We start from the raw sequence: 11,896 nt of genomic DNA, 5'->3' as shown, positions 1-11,896 counted from the left end.
TTTTTTCAGAGGGATCTTTGGACCTGGATATAAGTTTGTTCACACAGCCTTAGTGAGGGCGAACAGTAAAGTGGGGAAATGAGTCATGATGTTCCAGTTGATCTGAGAGGTTTCGGATAGGGATGAGGTCAGGTCTCTGTGTAGGACAGTCAAGCTCAAGTTCAATCTGGGGAAACGGTCTTTGTAGAGCTGTCTGTGTGTATAGAAGACAGTTGCATCAAATTGGAAACAAACACAAAACTATGTAGTTATTATTCAGTTTCACTTGAGCTAAGGGGCCAAACACAAGACAATAAAAACAGAAATACAAATGAGCTAGATAGTTCAAGTCAGCAGTATTGGAATAGGTATTGGTTGATGTCTTTCTCTGCCATGGTCACATACAGTACAGCACAGTACAGTCCCTCTCTCCTTTCACTCAGATTGATTATCTGTGTAAGGGGCAGTCTGTGTTCATGTGTCCACCAGGCAAACTTTCTTTGTGGCATCCTCTAGATGGAGTAGCTCCATAACCTTTCCTCACTCTGCTTTCCTGTGTGTTGTACAACCACATTTCACAGTGGTTGTACACTGTCTTTTTAAGGATTTTGACTTGTGTCCTTGTGATAAAGCATAGGTCCATATGCTTAAACAAACACTGTGTTTCTGACCTCCTAGTTGCCAGGCTGCAGCACTATGAAGTATGCAAACTTATTTATCTGTCTGTATTTCTGCTGAGAGTGTACAGGAATCCACATGCATCTGTTCGACCACCAGACTTGAACTCGACCCAAGCCTAAGACTGTGGTGGAGCCCACCCAGGCCGAACAAGTATATTGTACTTAATGTCCAAACCCAATCTAAGCCCAACACAGTGCATGCCTTTTGCTTCAGTGTGACGTACAATTGGAAGCATCAGTCTCCACAACCCGGCCATGATTTATTAATTTCTCTCCAAACCTTACTCAGACCCTTGGGTACAGACGGATCCTATCAGCTTAGGTCTGGGTATCCACCTTACAACCAGGGCACGCAATCAAAGAAGCACAGCAATTTGGAAAATTAGTAAAAGTGTTGCACACTAATTCAAATCACTGCTTTCAGGGGATAATAAACTGCAATAAATCAATAATAATAAAACTCTTTACTCTTTACTAAGATGCTAAATATGCAACTTCTGATATTGAAACAATCACAACAATCTGCTTGTAATTTCAAACAGTGATAAACAAGTAGTAGTTTAGTTCAGCAGAGGTGATCTTCATTCTGAGCAGGAACAGGCTAATTGTAGCAGCTACCAGCTACCAGCTATTATTAATAATTATATTATAATATTATCATTTCATTTAGCCTCAAATTATTTAATTCTGTTTTTTTTTGTGCTGAAGGTTCTATGTTCCCTTATAGTCATCCGTGAAGTACCTGCAGCCTTGTCTGGAGATGTCTAGAGTCTGTTAGCTGCTCAGTAGCAAATAGCCAAGACTAGCTGATGAACAGTAAAGCATTTGTGTCAACTGGACACAGAACAATAAAAATAGGAAATGTTTGTGTTGTTTTTTAAGCTTTTTCCAGCTTTTTCACAAATGACCAAAACATAAACATAACATTTTTTTTTTCCCTGGACCCCTTCCCAATCTGACCAGTGACGACATGTTTAGTCGCATGTCGTCATTTAACCACTGGCTGTCTAAGTGGAGTCCCTTAAACAATGTGGGCTACATAGACAATTGGAAAACCTTTTGGAGAAAACCTGCGCTGATTAGAAGAGACGGCATCCATAAGAACTTAAAAAGAGAAAAAAACGTAAGAACTTAAAAGAAAAAAGACGGCACCTCCCACAGAACTAAATAAAAAGAATACAATTAAATTTGGACTGTTAAATATCAGATCTCTGTCGTCTAAATCCCTGTTAGTGAATGATTTGATAAGTGACTATCTAATAGACTTATTCTGTCTTACTGAAACCTGGCTGCAGCAGGATGAATATGTCTCTCTGAATGAGTCAACCCCCCAAGTCAAATTAATTTTTTATGTTCCTAGAAACACCTCGGGGTGGAGAATTAGCAGCAATCTTCACTCAGGCTTATTAATCAACCCCAGACCTAAACATTCATTTCGAAGCCTCACTCGTAGCCTCTCTGATCCTAACTGGAAAAGTCAAAAGTCCAGTCCTGTTTGTTATTGTATGCCGTCCTCCTGTCCCTTACTCTGAGTTTTTAACTAAATTCTGAGACGTTCTATCTGATTTAGTTCATAGTGCAGATAAAGTTATTATAGTGGGTGACTTTAATATCCATGTAGATGTTGATGATAACAGCCTCAACACTGCATTTAAGTCACTATTAGACTCCATTGGTTTTACCCAAAATGGAAACTGTTTTAATCACATCCTTGATCTTGTTCTGACATCTGGTGTTGAAACTGATCATTTTTAAATAACATTTGAATTTACAGTACCAAACTTAACTTCACCTAAGAATACATTTCACTACCGTAGATTTTTATCTGAAAATACTGTTGACAAATTTAAGGATTCCATCTTTTATTTCAGAGCCATGTACCAACACAGAGGAGGGCAGTCATTCTAACGTTACTCCAGCAGCCTTACTCCAAACAATACTCAATACTGTTGCTCCTCTGAAAAAGAAGCTAGTAAATCACAGGAGGCTAGCTCCATGGTACAATTCACAAATTCATACCTTAGAGCAGACATCACGTAAGCTGGAAAGGAGGTGGCGTTCCACTAACTTAGATTAATCTTGCCTAGCCTGGAAAGATAGTTTAATAGTTTTAAAGTTGCTGTAGTCAAACCTCTACTCAAAAAGCCTACTCTGGCCTCAGGAGTTTTAGTATTCAGTCAAGTCAAGTATTTCCAGTCAGGATTTAGAGTACATCACAGTACAGAGACAGCACTGGTAAAGGTCACTAACAGTCTTCTATCATCAGACAATGGATCAATCTATATACTCATTTTGTGTCTTAGTGCTGCATTCGACACTATAAATCAAAACATTTTATTACAAAAACTGGAACATTGGGGTTAAAGGAAGAGCACTAGGCTGTTAAATCGTATCTATTAGATAGATTCCAGTTTGTGCATGTTAATGATAAGTCTTCCATGCACACAAAAGTTAGCTACAGTTCCACAGGGTTCTGTGCTTGGATGCTTGGATGCTTGGATGCTTCCATGCATTTTTTACTTCCAGACTGGACTATTGGAATTCGTTATTAATAGTTTGTCCCAATAACTGCCTAGGAAGCCTCGGATTAATCCAAAATGCTGCAGCCAGAGTTCTGACTGGAATTAGCAAGAGAGGTCATATTTTTCCTACGTTGTAGGAGAAAGGAAGGCAGAGCCTTTAGCTATCAAGGTTCAGGAGTCAGACACCCTCTCTACATTTAAGACTTTCCTTTTTTATAAAGCTTACAGTTTGTGATGGCTTAAATGACTCTAACTGTTTTTACATTTATATGTTTTTAATAATTACAATTTAGATTGTTTTACATGCTGATGTATGGTTTGGCAATTTCAAGCCGTTATATTAGGTTTTTAACTAACTATGTTAACTATGTTTTATTATTAATCTTTATTGTGTATTATTATTGTGAAGCTGAAAAGTAACTAGTAACTAAATATATCAAATACATTTTGTAAAAATACAATATTTGCCTTCAAAAATTGGACTTAAGTACAATATACTTGCCACCACTGCTTATACTGACTAAAATACAAAAGCTCAATATGCCAGGCTCTAGTTCTGCCCTGTCTACACATTAGTCTGTAATTGTTGTCTCTCTTGCAGTTTAGTGAAACTGCTTTTAGCTGGTTGAAAAACAGCTGAAGGGACTCTCCATGCCACACAATGGTTTTAAAGCCAAGCTCACAATTCAAACCAGGATGTAATTATGCCTGGTCTGCAGCACTGACCAGTCTCTGTTGTTCTTTATCTGAGTCAGACGCTGCTTGGTTGATACTGGTGGAGACTTGGCAAAGAATCACAAGGTTCTCACTGCATGTGTTGACTCTGGTATCTACTGGCAACCTTTCAAGTCAAATCCCTGTTCCTATGAAAGAGAGAGAAAAGATCTTTCCCAACCCTTTTGTCACTTTGATTTGACTTTCTTTAATTAATCTTTTGACTCCTGCTTACATTTGTATGTGCTGCAGGAGGGTTCATAATTTTGTAAATCTGTTGACAGAAGCTAACCTCTCTGTGGGGGTGTTAATGTCAGAAAAAAGATTTTGTATCCTTTTTAGCAGAGGGTAAAACAACCTTAAATCTTTTGACTAAACACAGTGAAACAGTTTATCCACATGTCATTGCAAAAAAGCAGTGAAGACAACTTTAAATAGAATTAAATTTAGGTGTAAGTCATTAAATTTAATGGTTGGCAAACAACTGAAACATAGCAAAGCCATAAATGTAATTGTTTGTGCTTGCCAGTCTGCCTTTACCTTGATTGTTAAAGGGTTAACCATTTAATTTAAAGTTTATGTAAGTGAACAGAGAATACCATTTATTAAATTGTGTCTGTATGTCTACAAGGAACACAAGTCTGAAAAGTATGGTGTGGTATTTTATGAAAACCTGAAGATGAGACTTTACATCACATTGCATCTCCACTTTAAATGACTGCTGATTCACACACAGTAAAACACACCCATGTACGGGGCGCTCACAGCCATCTTAGGTCAGCTGTGTTGACAGATTTAAAGGTTACCCATTTCAGCCTTCTTGTAGACCATCACTCAAACTATTATTAGACCAAAGAGTAGCATGTTGACTCTGGGTTATATTGGCCTCTCACTCATGTGTTCACGTGTCTGCATTGTCCCATTGTCACTGTGCTATCACAGCGAGCCATGCCACTGGGTTTGTTAGGGACTCAGTTGAACCATAGAGGGACCCTAAAAACCCTGCAATCAGCCATGTAAATACCAGGAGCTCAGAGGAAACAGACACTAGAGTGGATCCTGTTGAGTAGCATCCACTGAGGGCCAGTAAGTCATACTTACTCACCATCTCCACTTAGTGTTCCACTTTAAAACACATACCCAAAGTTAAACAGTAGTTGGTCTGAAGGGCTGCATTTGTAATCTATTTAATCACACAGTGCATATCTGTTTTCTGTTTTGTTGACTGATCAAACACAGCAGTAATAATATTAATTTCACTATTAATGAACTGAGATATTATATGGACTATATGCAGATATTGCCTATGTGTTGTGACTTAAAAGTACATCTGAAGGTCCACCTATTGCAATCACTCATTTCTTTCTTGCTTTGATTTTGAGTTTTTGTTCAGATGTTTTTTTCTTCTTTGTACATTCATCGCAGTTTGGGACCTGTTTTGTACTAATTTGAAACCCCATAGTAGCGCTGACATATGCATGTTTGGCAGCTGTCCAACCACAATTTCTCCAAGGGGATTAATAAAGTATTTATTATTATTATTATAAACTGAAACTTAAATAAACATTTCAATTAGAGGAAAACCAGACTTAACAGAATAAATAAAATTAACTTTATTTGTATGAAAAAACAATGTATATTTACAGTATTTGCATATTGCATAATACAGTATTTACAACAAAGTGTGCACAGGGTAGAGTGGAATTTAGATACATCCACTAGACAACAGGTGGCGCTACACAGCAACTTACTGCAGCCAGGCAGATCCTCAGTATGCTGCCTTCAGGTACTAGTTATAAACTCCTAACTTCAAGCATTTTTGACAAATTCTAAACAGTTGGGTCTCTGCATCAAGTAGTTTTGTCTATTTTCCTCTTTGTCTTTGTGTTGTAGCAGCAACTTATGTTTGCTTGAGCACACATCATAGGTTTTTTATTGATTTATTCTAAATTTGACTAGATTCCTTTGAATCTACATACTACAGATTGGTAAAGTAAGTGTACTTAATTCTTAAAGTAGCTTACAAGTATGCACACTATCAGTGCTTTGCATTTATCAATTTTCCAATAGGGAATCACTGCTTTAACTCTAATGTACACTTCAACTACCAACTATTGACATGATTTCTAAGCTCTCTCCATAGTGGGTGGGCCTGTCACAAGTCTTCCAGGCTGCCTCTTCGACTCTGTTGTATGTGCTCAGTGCATGAAGGCATACAAAAAAATATTTTTGACAGAACTTAAAGGCATAATTTTTAAGCAGTACAAAGTGACAGGTAGCTCAGGCACTTTTTGTTCAGCTGTCTTTAAAGCTGCAGTCTGTGTGTGTTTAGTGGTGTAGCAGCAGCAGTCCTCTTATAAATCTCTCAGGTCACTTGGTTCGACCCCATGAGCTTTAGGAAGCATGCAGCCTATTGGCTATGCTTCGCTGGTTAAGTCTTTGAGTCTTGGAGAGGGTCATGTTCTGGGTCACAGCCCCATTTTCCCCATGAACCAGTTCCCTCTCCTCCTCGTCCTCAGCCTCCTCCTTCTCCTGGCCCACCACACTGCACTGTGTCTTTGTCTCAACAGTTCTCTGCTCCTGGGCCAACATGAGAAGCATCTCGGCATCCATTGGTTCACCAGAGGAGAAGGGGTGGCACACAGTTTCAACTAGCCCAACGAATGTGCCCAGCACTGCAAACACAGAGCCAACCAGGTAGACCTTCAACAGCCCCCGGCTGGGTTTCTGGCTCAGCATCTCTTTGGCGAATGGGATCAAGTCCTGCATGTTTTCCATTTCTAAGTTGAAGCTGTATATAAACCTGTTAAGATTAAAAATAAGCAAAAAAAAACTTAACTAATTGCAGACATTAGACCAGATCAACTTAAGTGAGATTTGCAGCAACACTGCAACAGAAGCTGACCGTTCATGTGATACAAAACACATTTAATAAGAAATATGTTAAATTGTAACATACTAGTCAAGTCTAACCAAGAAAAAACACGTACAAATTATTTAACTTAACAAACCTGACACAAATATATTGTTGTTGACTAAATGCATGAGCTATTAGAAAATACACTAAAGTAACCACAGTATAATGTCCCTTCAATGTACACAGCATGCACACCTTTTACCTCTGACGCTTTGAAAGAGAACAGAACTTACTGTGATGTAGTTGTTTTGCTGTTTGCTCTGGCCACAGGTTTGCTCAGCTGAAGTTTTAGATTCTGGCAAGAACACACACCTTCACTGTACGCTGTGCTCTTTTATAGCCCCACTCTCCCCACCCACACAGTCACAGCTGCTGAATATTTAGAAGCCGAGCTGGCTAGTCTCTGCAGAAATGCTTTAAAGAGAACTTTGACCCAGTGTGTGTGTGTGTGTGTGTGTGTGTGTGTGTGTGTGTGTGTGTGTGTGTGTGTGTGTGTGTGTGTGTGTGTGTGTGTGGGCTTATTGCACAGTTAATATTCATTCATGTTCCTACTAACTTATTACAAAGTATTTGTAATAATGTCATAGTAATATTCTCACAATTTACCTTACAGAATAAACTGTAGCTATTAGCTGTTAGTTATGTTAAGGTTAAGTACACAAAAAATTACAAGAAAACACAACCAAACTGACAGAAAACAAACAAATAAAGAAAACATTTGGACAACAAAGGCATTGCATTTAAAAAAAAACTAAATGGACACTGAGGGGACCGTGCTATAGGGTCAGGATGTGGAAACTAAAATAACAATGAGAGTGGTCAATAATGTTTTATAGCCTTATGTCTGTAGTAGAAATTATGGTATGGGAAGGAAGAGACCATTGGGGTCAAAGGTCAAGACCAAACCAATGAAGTAAAAGTAAACAACAATATGTTCCCAGTTCTTTGTTGTCATGATGGTGCTGTGTGGGAGTTGGTAGGCTAAAAGCCACGCAGGTGACCGGGGGCTTTCCCATCAGCTAATGGAGTCCATGTTAATCTTCCACATCAACACTCACCAAATGAGGGGAAAGGTTGTGTAAACCCTGTTACCCTACAGTGTTTCTGCCACTGCCAGACTGATGATGCTGCTATGAACTATGGTCAGAGTCGACCACACGTACTCCACACACCCGTGCTGGTGAGTAACGTGCCGCAGGAGAGAGGATGCACAGACATCTGTTCTGTATCACAGCATCTGCTGTCATCAGAGGAACACTGCACCCTAGTTCTCTGTGTGGGCCAGTGCTGGCTTCTTGGGGAAATTATTGCTGGACAGCATATGTTGTTGCTCCTTCTGGGTTTAGGTGTCTTGTCCCATGACACATCAACATGTAGCCAGGAGGAACAAACTTTTAATTATACCCACTTTCAACCTTAGCTAGCTTTCTAACATAACATAAAATAAACTATAGTAACACGTGTATTTTTTAGACATTTATCCAATGTACCTATTATATTAGCAACATTAGTTGAATCTGTATTTTAAAGCTGGCTTATTAGCCAGGCCTACTGTACAGGTATGTTCATTTATACCATTTCCTGCATTAGTCACCTGAACTAGTTTGATACCATACCACAACTGTTTTTTATTTTATCTTCATTCCAACTAGGCCAAACACCACCATAGCTTGGCAAAACATTTGTAAATCTTAGTGTATGAAAGGAACTTTAGAGTGACCCAGAGTGACCCACCAAGACCAGAGTAATTACAACCTTAAGTATCTGGCTAACATTTAGCATGTGAGAGTCCTGTTTGTATACAATAAGAGGCTTTGTGGTGGGGGGTGGGGGTAGAGGGGGTTGGACAGTTTTAGTTAGTCCGACAGTCACTTTCTGCTCAAGGTAGAATGCATAGAGATAAGAACAACCCTTACATTACTACCTCCAGCCCTCGCACACACACATGCATACGGAGCTGATATAATAGTTATAATAATTCACATTGGCTACGATTAATTAGTTTGACCCCAGCTCCTGTGGACTGGACTGAGTTGTAACACAAGTCTTGTAAAGTGAAGGATCCCATGTCCACGTTCACTGGTGTTACCATTAGTGCTGAAGTCACTAATATTTAGGTACATGCAAATCGAAACCACTCAGTAGTAGTTTTGGTTTTCTTTTTTTCCCCAGTGGATATACAGTCCATCTAACATGATATACTGCACTGTACTGTAAGGGGTAAAGGGACTTGGACAAATAAGTAGTATTAGGTATTATAGTAGTAATAGTAATGGGGTGAAAATAACTCTCCCCTATTAAAGAAAACTACATAAATTCAAAATTGTTAGGTAGGTTTTTACAGTTAATTCTAGCCTTAGCTCATAAGTTTTTCCTTGTTCTGTGGCATATCCTACTCAATATCTCTGTTTATGTATGGTCAATGCACCAAATGTCTTTAATTAGACACACTTCACTCACTACACTGGGATTCTATGAACTGGGCAACCCCTGTTCATCCAGCAGCTACAGACCCGTCCAGGAGTACTACAAAACATACTGTGAAAGTAAAGTGAAGTCAATAAAGCTTAATATTCAGTTGCAAACTAATTTATTTAAACTGCAGCTGCATCAAATCTGTAATTCAATGACATCACCATACTGTTGGTTTCTTCTGCTGATATGCAGCTGGTGTTTGTTTTGGGGGGTTCTCCGTTCACTCTCCTCTTCGGCATGTGGAATTTTTACCTATTTTGTATATATTGCTGGGCTTTCTTTCTTTCCGTATTCATTATTAATGCCCATACAATACCATGCGTTGCTGTTTTAGTTTTGACATGTTAATAGCCTACTGTAAGTTTGTTACGAACGAGCTAACTAGTGGACCCAGGCGCAGAAGGACAGCAGGACAACAGAGTGTGACTTCCCACACAAGATTTATTAAAAAATAATAACAAAAATGCAGAACAGAGGGGATGTAATGTAAACAAAATTAATAGAACAAACCAAAATCTCAAAAGGAGAATCAAACTAAAAACACTGCAAAAGGCAGGCAAACCAGGAACTCACTAGGTTATATAATAAACAAAACCCTCACAGCTAAACACGATCCTACAGAAATCAAAATCACAGCAGAAGCTGGAACTAACAAACGAAAACAAAACCACAGCAAATGCTGGGACAAAACCTAATACTACACATACAAAGCTGGACCTAGAAGAAACAAAAAACGCAGCAAAATGCTGGAACAAACTACAGAGCAAACAAACTGACTAGACTAACAAAACTTACAAACCGTGGAGAACAAAGCTAGAGGTCGGGGAAAAGGTAAATGGAAGAGGCAGGGAACAAACGAGGTAGACGGTTGACACACTAGCAAATAATAAACACACAGACATGGACTTAAATACAAGACAAACTAATGATTAACAACAAACACCTGCTAAAACCCACACCTGTTGCCACTCCAATCAGCCAAGGCCTGGCCCCGGAAGTCAGGGAAACAGAGACAGAGACCTCCGGGGACACTGCCTCAACTGGCTGGAGGAGGGAATTGTAACAAAGTTGGTAGCTGCCACTTCATTTTATATAGCCACAAAATCAGAATATTTCTGAAACTCAACTTAAATATTACCAGTGGCAACAATGATCACACAGTGCACACAATGTCAGAGCATTTGTCAAAGGTCAACCCGTTGATATTCCAGCCCATGATACAGTAATAAAATGTCAACAATCACATTTACAATCACTGAAAAAAGATTCCCCAGGTTGATTGGGTAGGTGTGCAGTAAATCTTGCTTGGGCCTATCCAGGGCTACTCTTGGCGAAATGCCTAGTGCATAATGTTCTCTTTGTGTAATTAAATTATACAACAGTCTCTGTCTGTTCAGATTTAGGTTTACAACTAGCAGATCTCATTTACTTTACTTTGTACTTGCATTTGCTGAATGTGAAGTGATTGTTATCAACTCAAAGATTCCGATCCACATCTTGCATATTTACAAGGTTTCAAGCACAAATTATCACTTACAATATGCTATTAAGTGATTGCAGTTAAGACTATTTTCTACTGCCCTAAGTATTTACCAGCTTATGATAAACAACAACTCACATAAAGCAGCCATAGTTCTGTGTTACTGTTTTGAAAGGCAGGAATCACCAGGCTGTTTCTAAGAAATAAATCACAGCTACAGTACTATACAGAGTGATTAAAGTCATGTCTGTACTTGTATGTCTGAAAGTGTAGTGCAGTATTCTGTGCGTGTGCTAGGTGAGTTGGAAGACACACCCTGTACTTGGACTTACTTAGTGTGTCTGCGTAGAATGTTCAAGCTGGCCCTCAGGCTGCTATTTCTTTACACACAGGTGATGATCAACAGGACTCTCATCACTTACCACACAGCCAGTCAAAGCTTAAACACATGCCTGCAGGGCATGTGTTGTGTCTCGGGAGGGACAAATGAGTCTGTGTTTCCTCTCCTGAAAAATGTTTCCATTAGGAAAAAGGTCCATTGTTATGCAATACAATATACAAATAATAAATAAGGAAATCATTAGGCAGATCAGTGCTTACTTCTGAATAATAACTCCTGATATACACTTTAAACGCCTTAAAATCTTCTTAAATTTTGTTTTTTTTTCTATAGTTATGTAACTATATTTTGGACATGCAAAAAGGACCAATTTTTTGATATTGCTGTTGGCATTTACCTGTACATTTAACACCAATGATGGTGGTATACCTTGTTAATGCCCTTGTATAAATTGTTGTTGGACAGTTGAACATAGATGACAGCACTACTATGGGGTTTTTGGTGTCTTTTCCAGGGACATTTCAGCACATGGCCAGAAGAAAACACTGATCCCGGAGTTCATGGATGACTGTTAATACTTAAATTATTCTCTCTTTATTAAAGGTATTAACAAATTCTGAGAATTCTGTCATGGACACATGACATGACAGAACTGACATTACATTTTTTTTTTAATATTGAGTCTAGCAGCTCTGTGATGTTATACTTAAGCTAATCACTTTTTTGAGTTAAATGCTAAAATGTTTAGAATAACAATGCTACAATGCTAATGTTTAGCTGGTATATTTT

General features: G+C 38.7%; 1 protein-coding gene across 1 annotated transcript; it reads right to left on the bottom strand.

Moving 5' to 3' along the window:
* Positions 1 to 5,552: 5,552 nt before the first annotated feature.
* Positions 5,553 to 7,114, bottom strand: LOC113151681 (G0/G1 switch protein 2-like). Its single transcript, XM_026344552.1, has 2 exons — positions 7,046 to 7,114; positions 5,553 to 6,698 (listed from the first exon to the last, which is right to left on the bottom strand). Exon 2 carries the CDS (start codon positions 6,671 to 6,673, stop codon positions 6,290 to 6,292), a length of 384 nt encoding a protein of 127 aa, XP_026200337.1. The 5' UTR covers positions 6,674 to 6,698; positions 7,046 to 7,114; the 3' UTR covers positions 5,553 to 6,289.
* Positions 7,115 to 11,896: the final 4,782 nt, after the last annotated feature.

Source organism: Anabas testudineus, chromosome 5 (genome assembly GCF_900324465.2).
Source record: "Anabas testudineus chromosome 5, fAnaTes1.2, whole genome shotgun sequence".
NCBI lineage: Eukaryota > Metazoa > Chordata > Actinopteri > Anabantiformes > Anabantidae > Anabas > Anabas testudineus.
This window is presented reverse-complemented; position numbering and strand designations above follow the sequence as displayed.

What these genes read in the sequence shown, in the direction of transcription:
- LOC113151681 (XM_026344552.1), bottom strand. Translation starts at nt 6,673, where the DNA reads ATGGAAAACATGCAGGACTTGATCCCATTCGCCAAAGAGATGCTGAGC.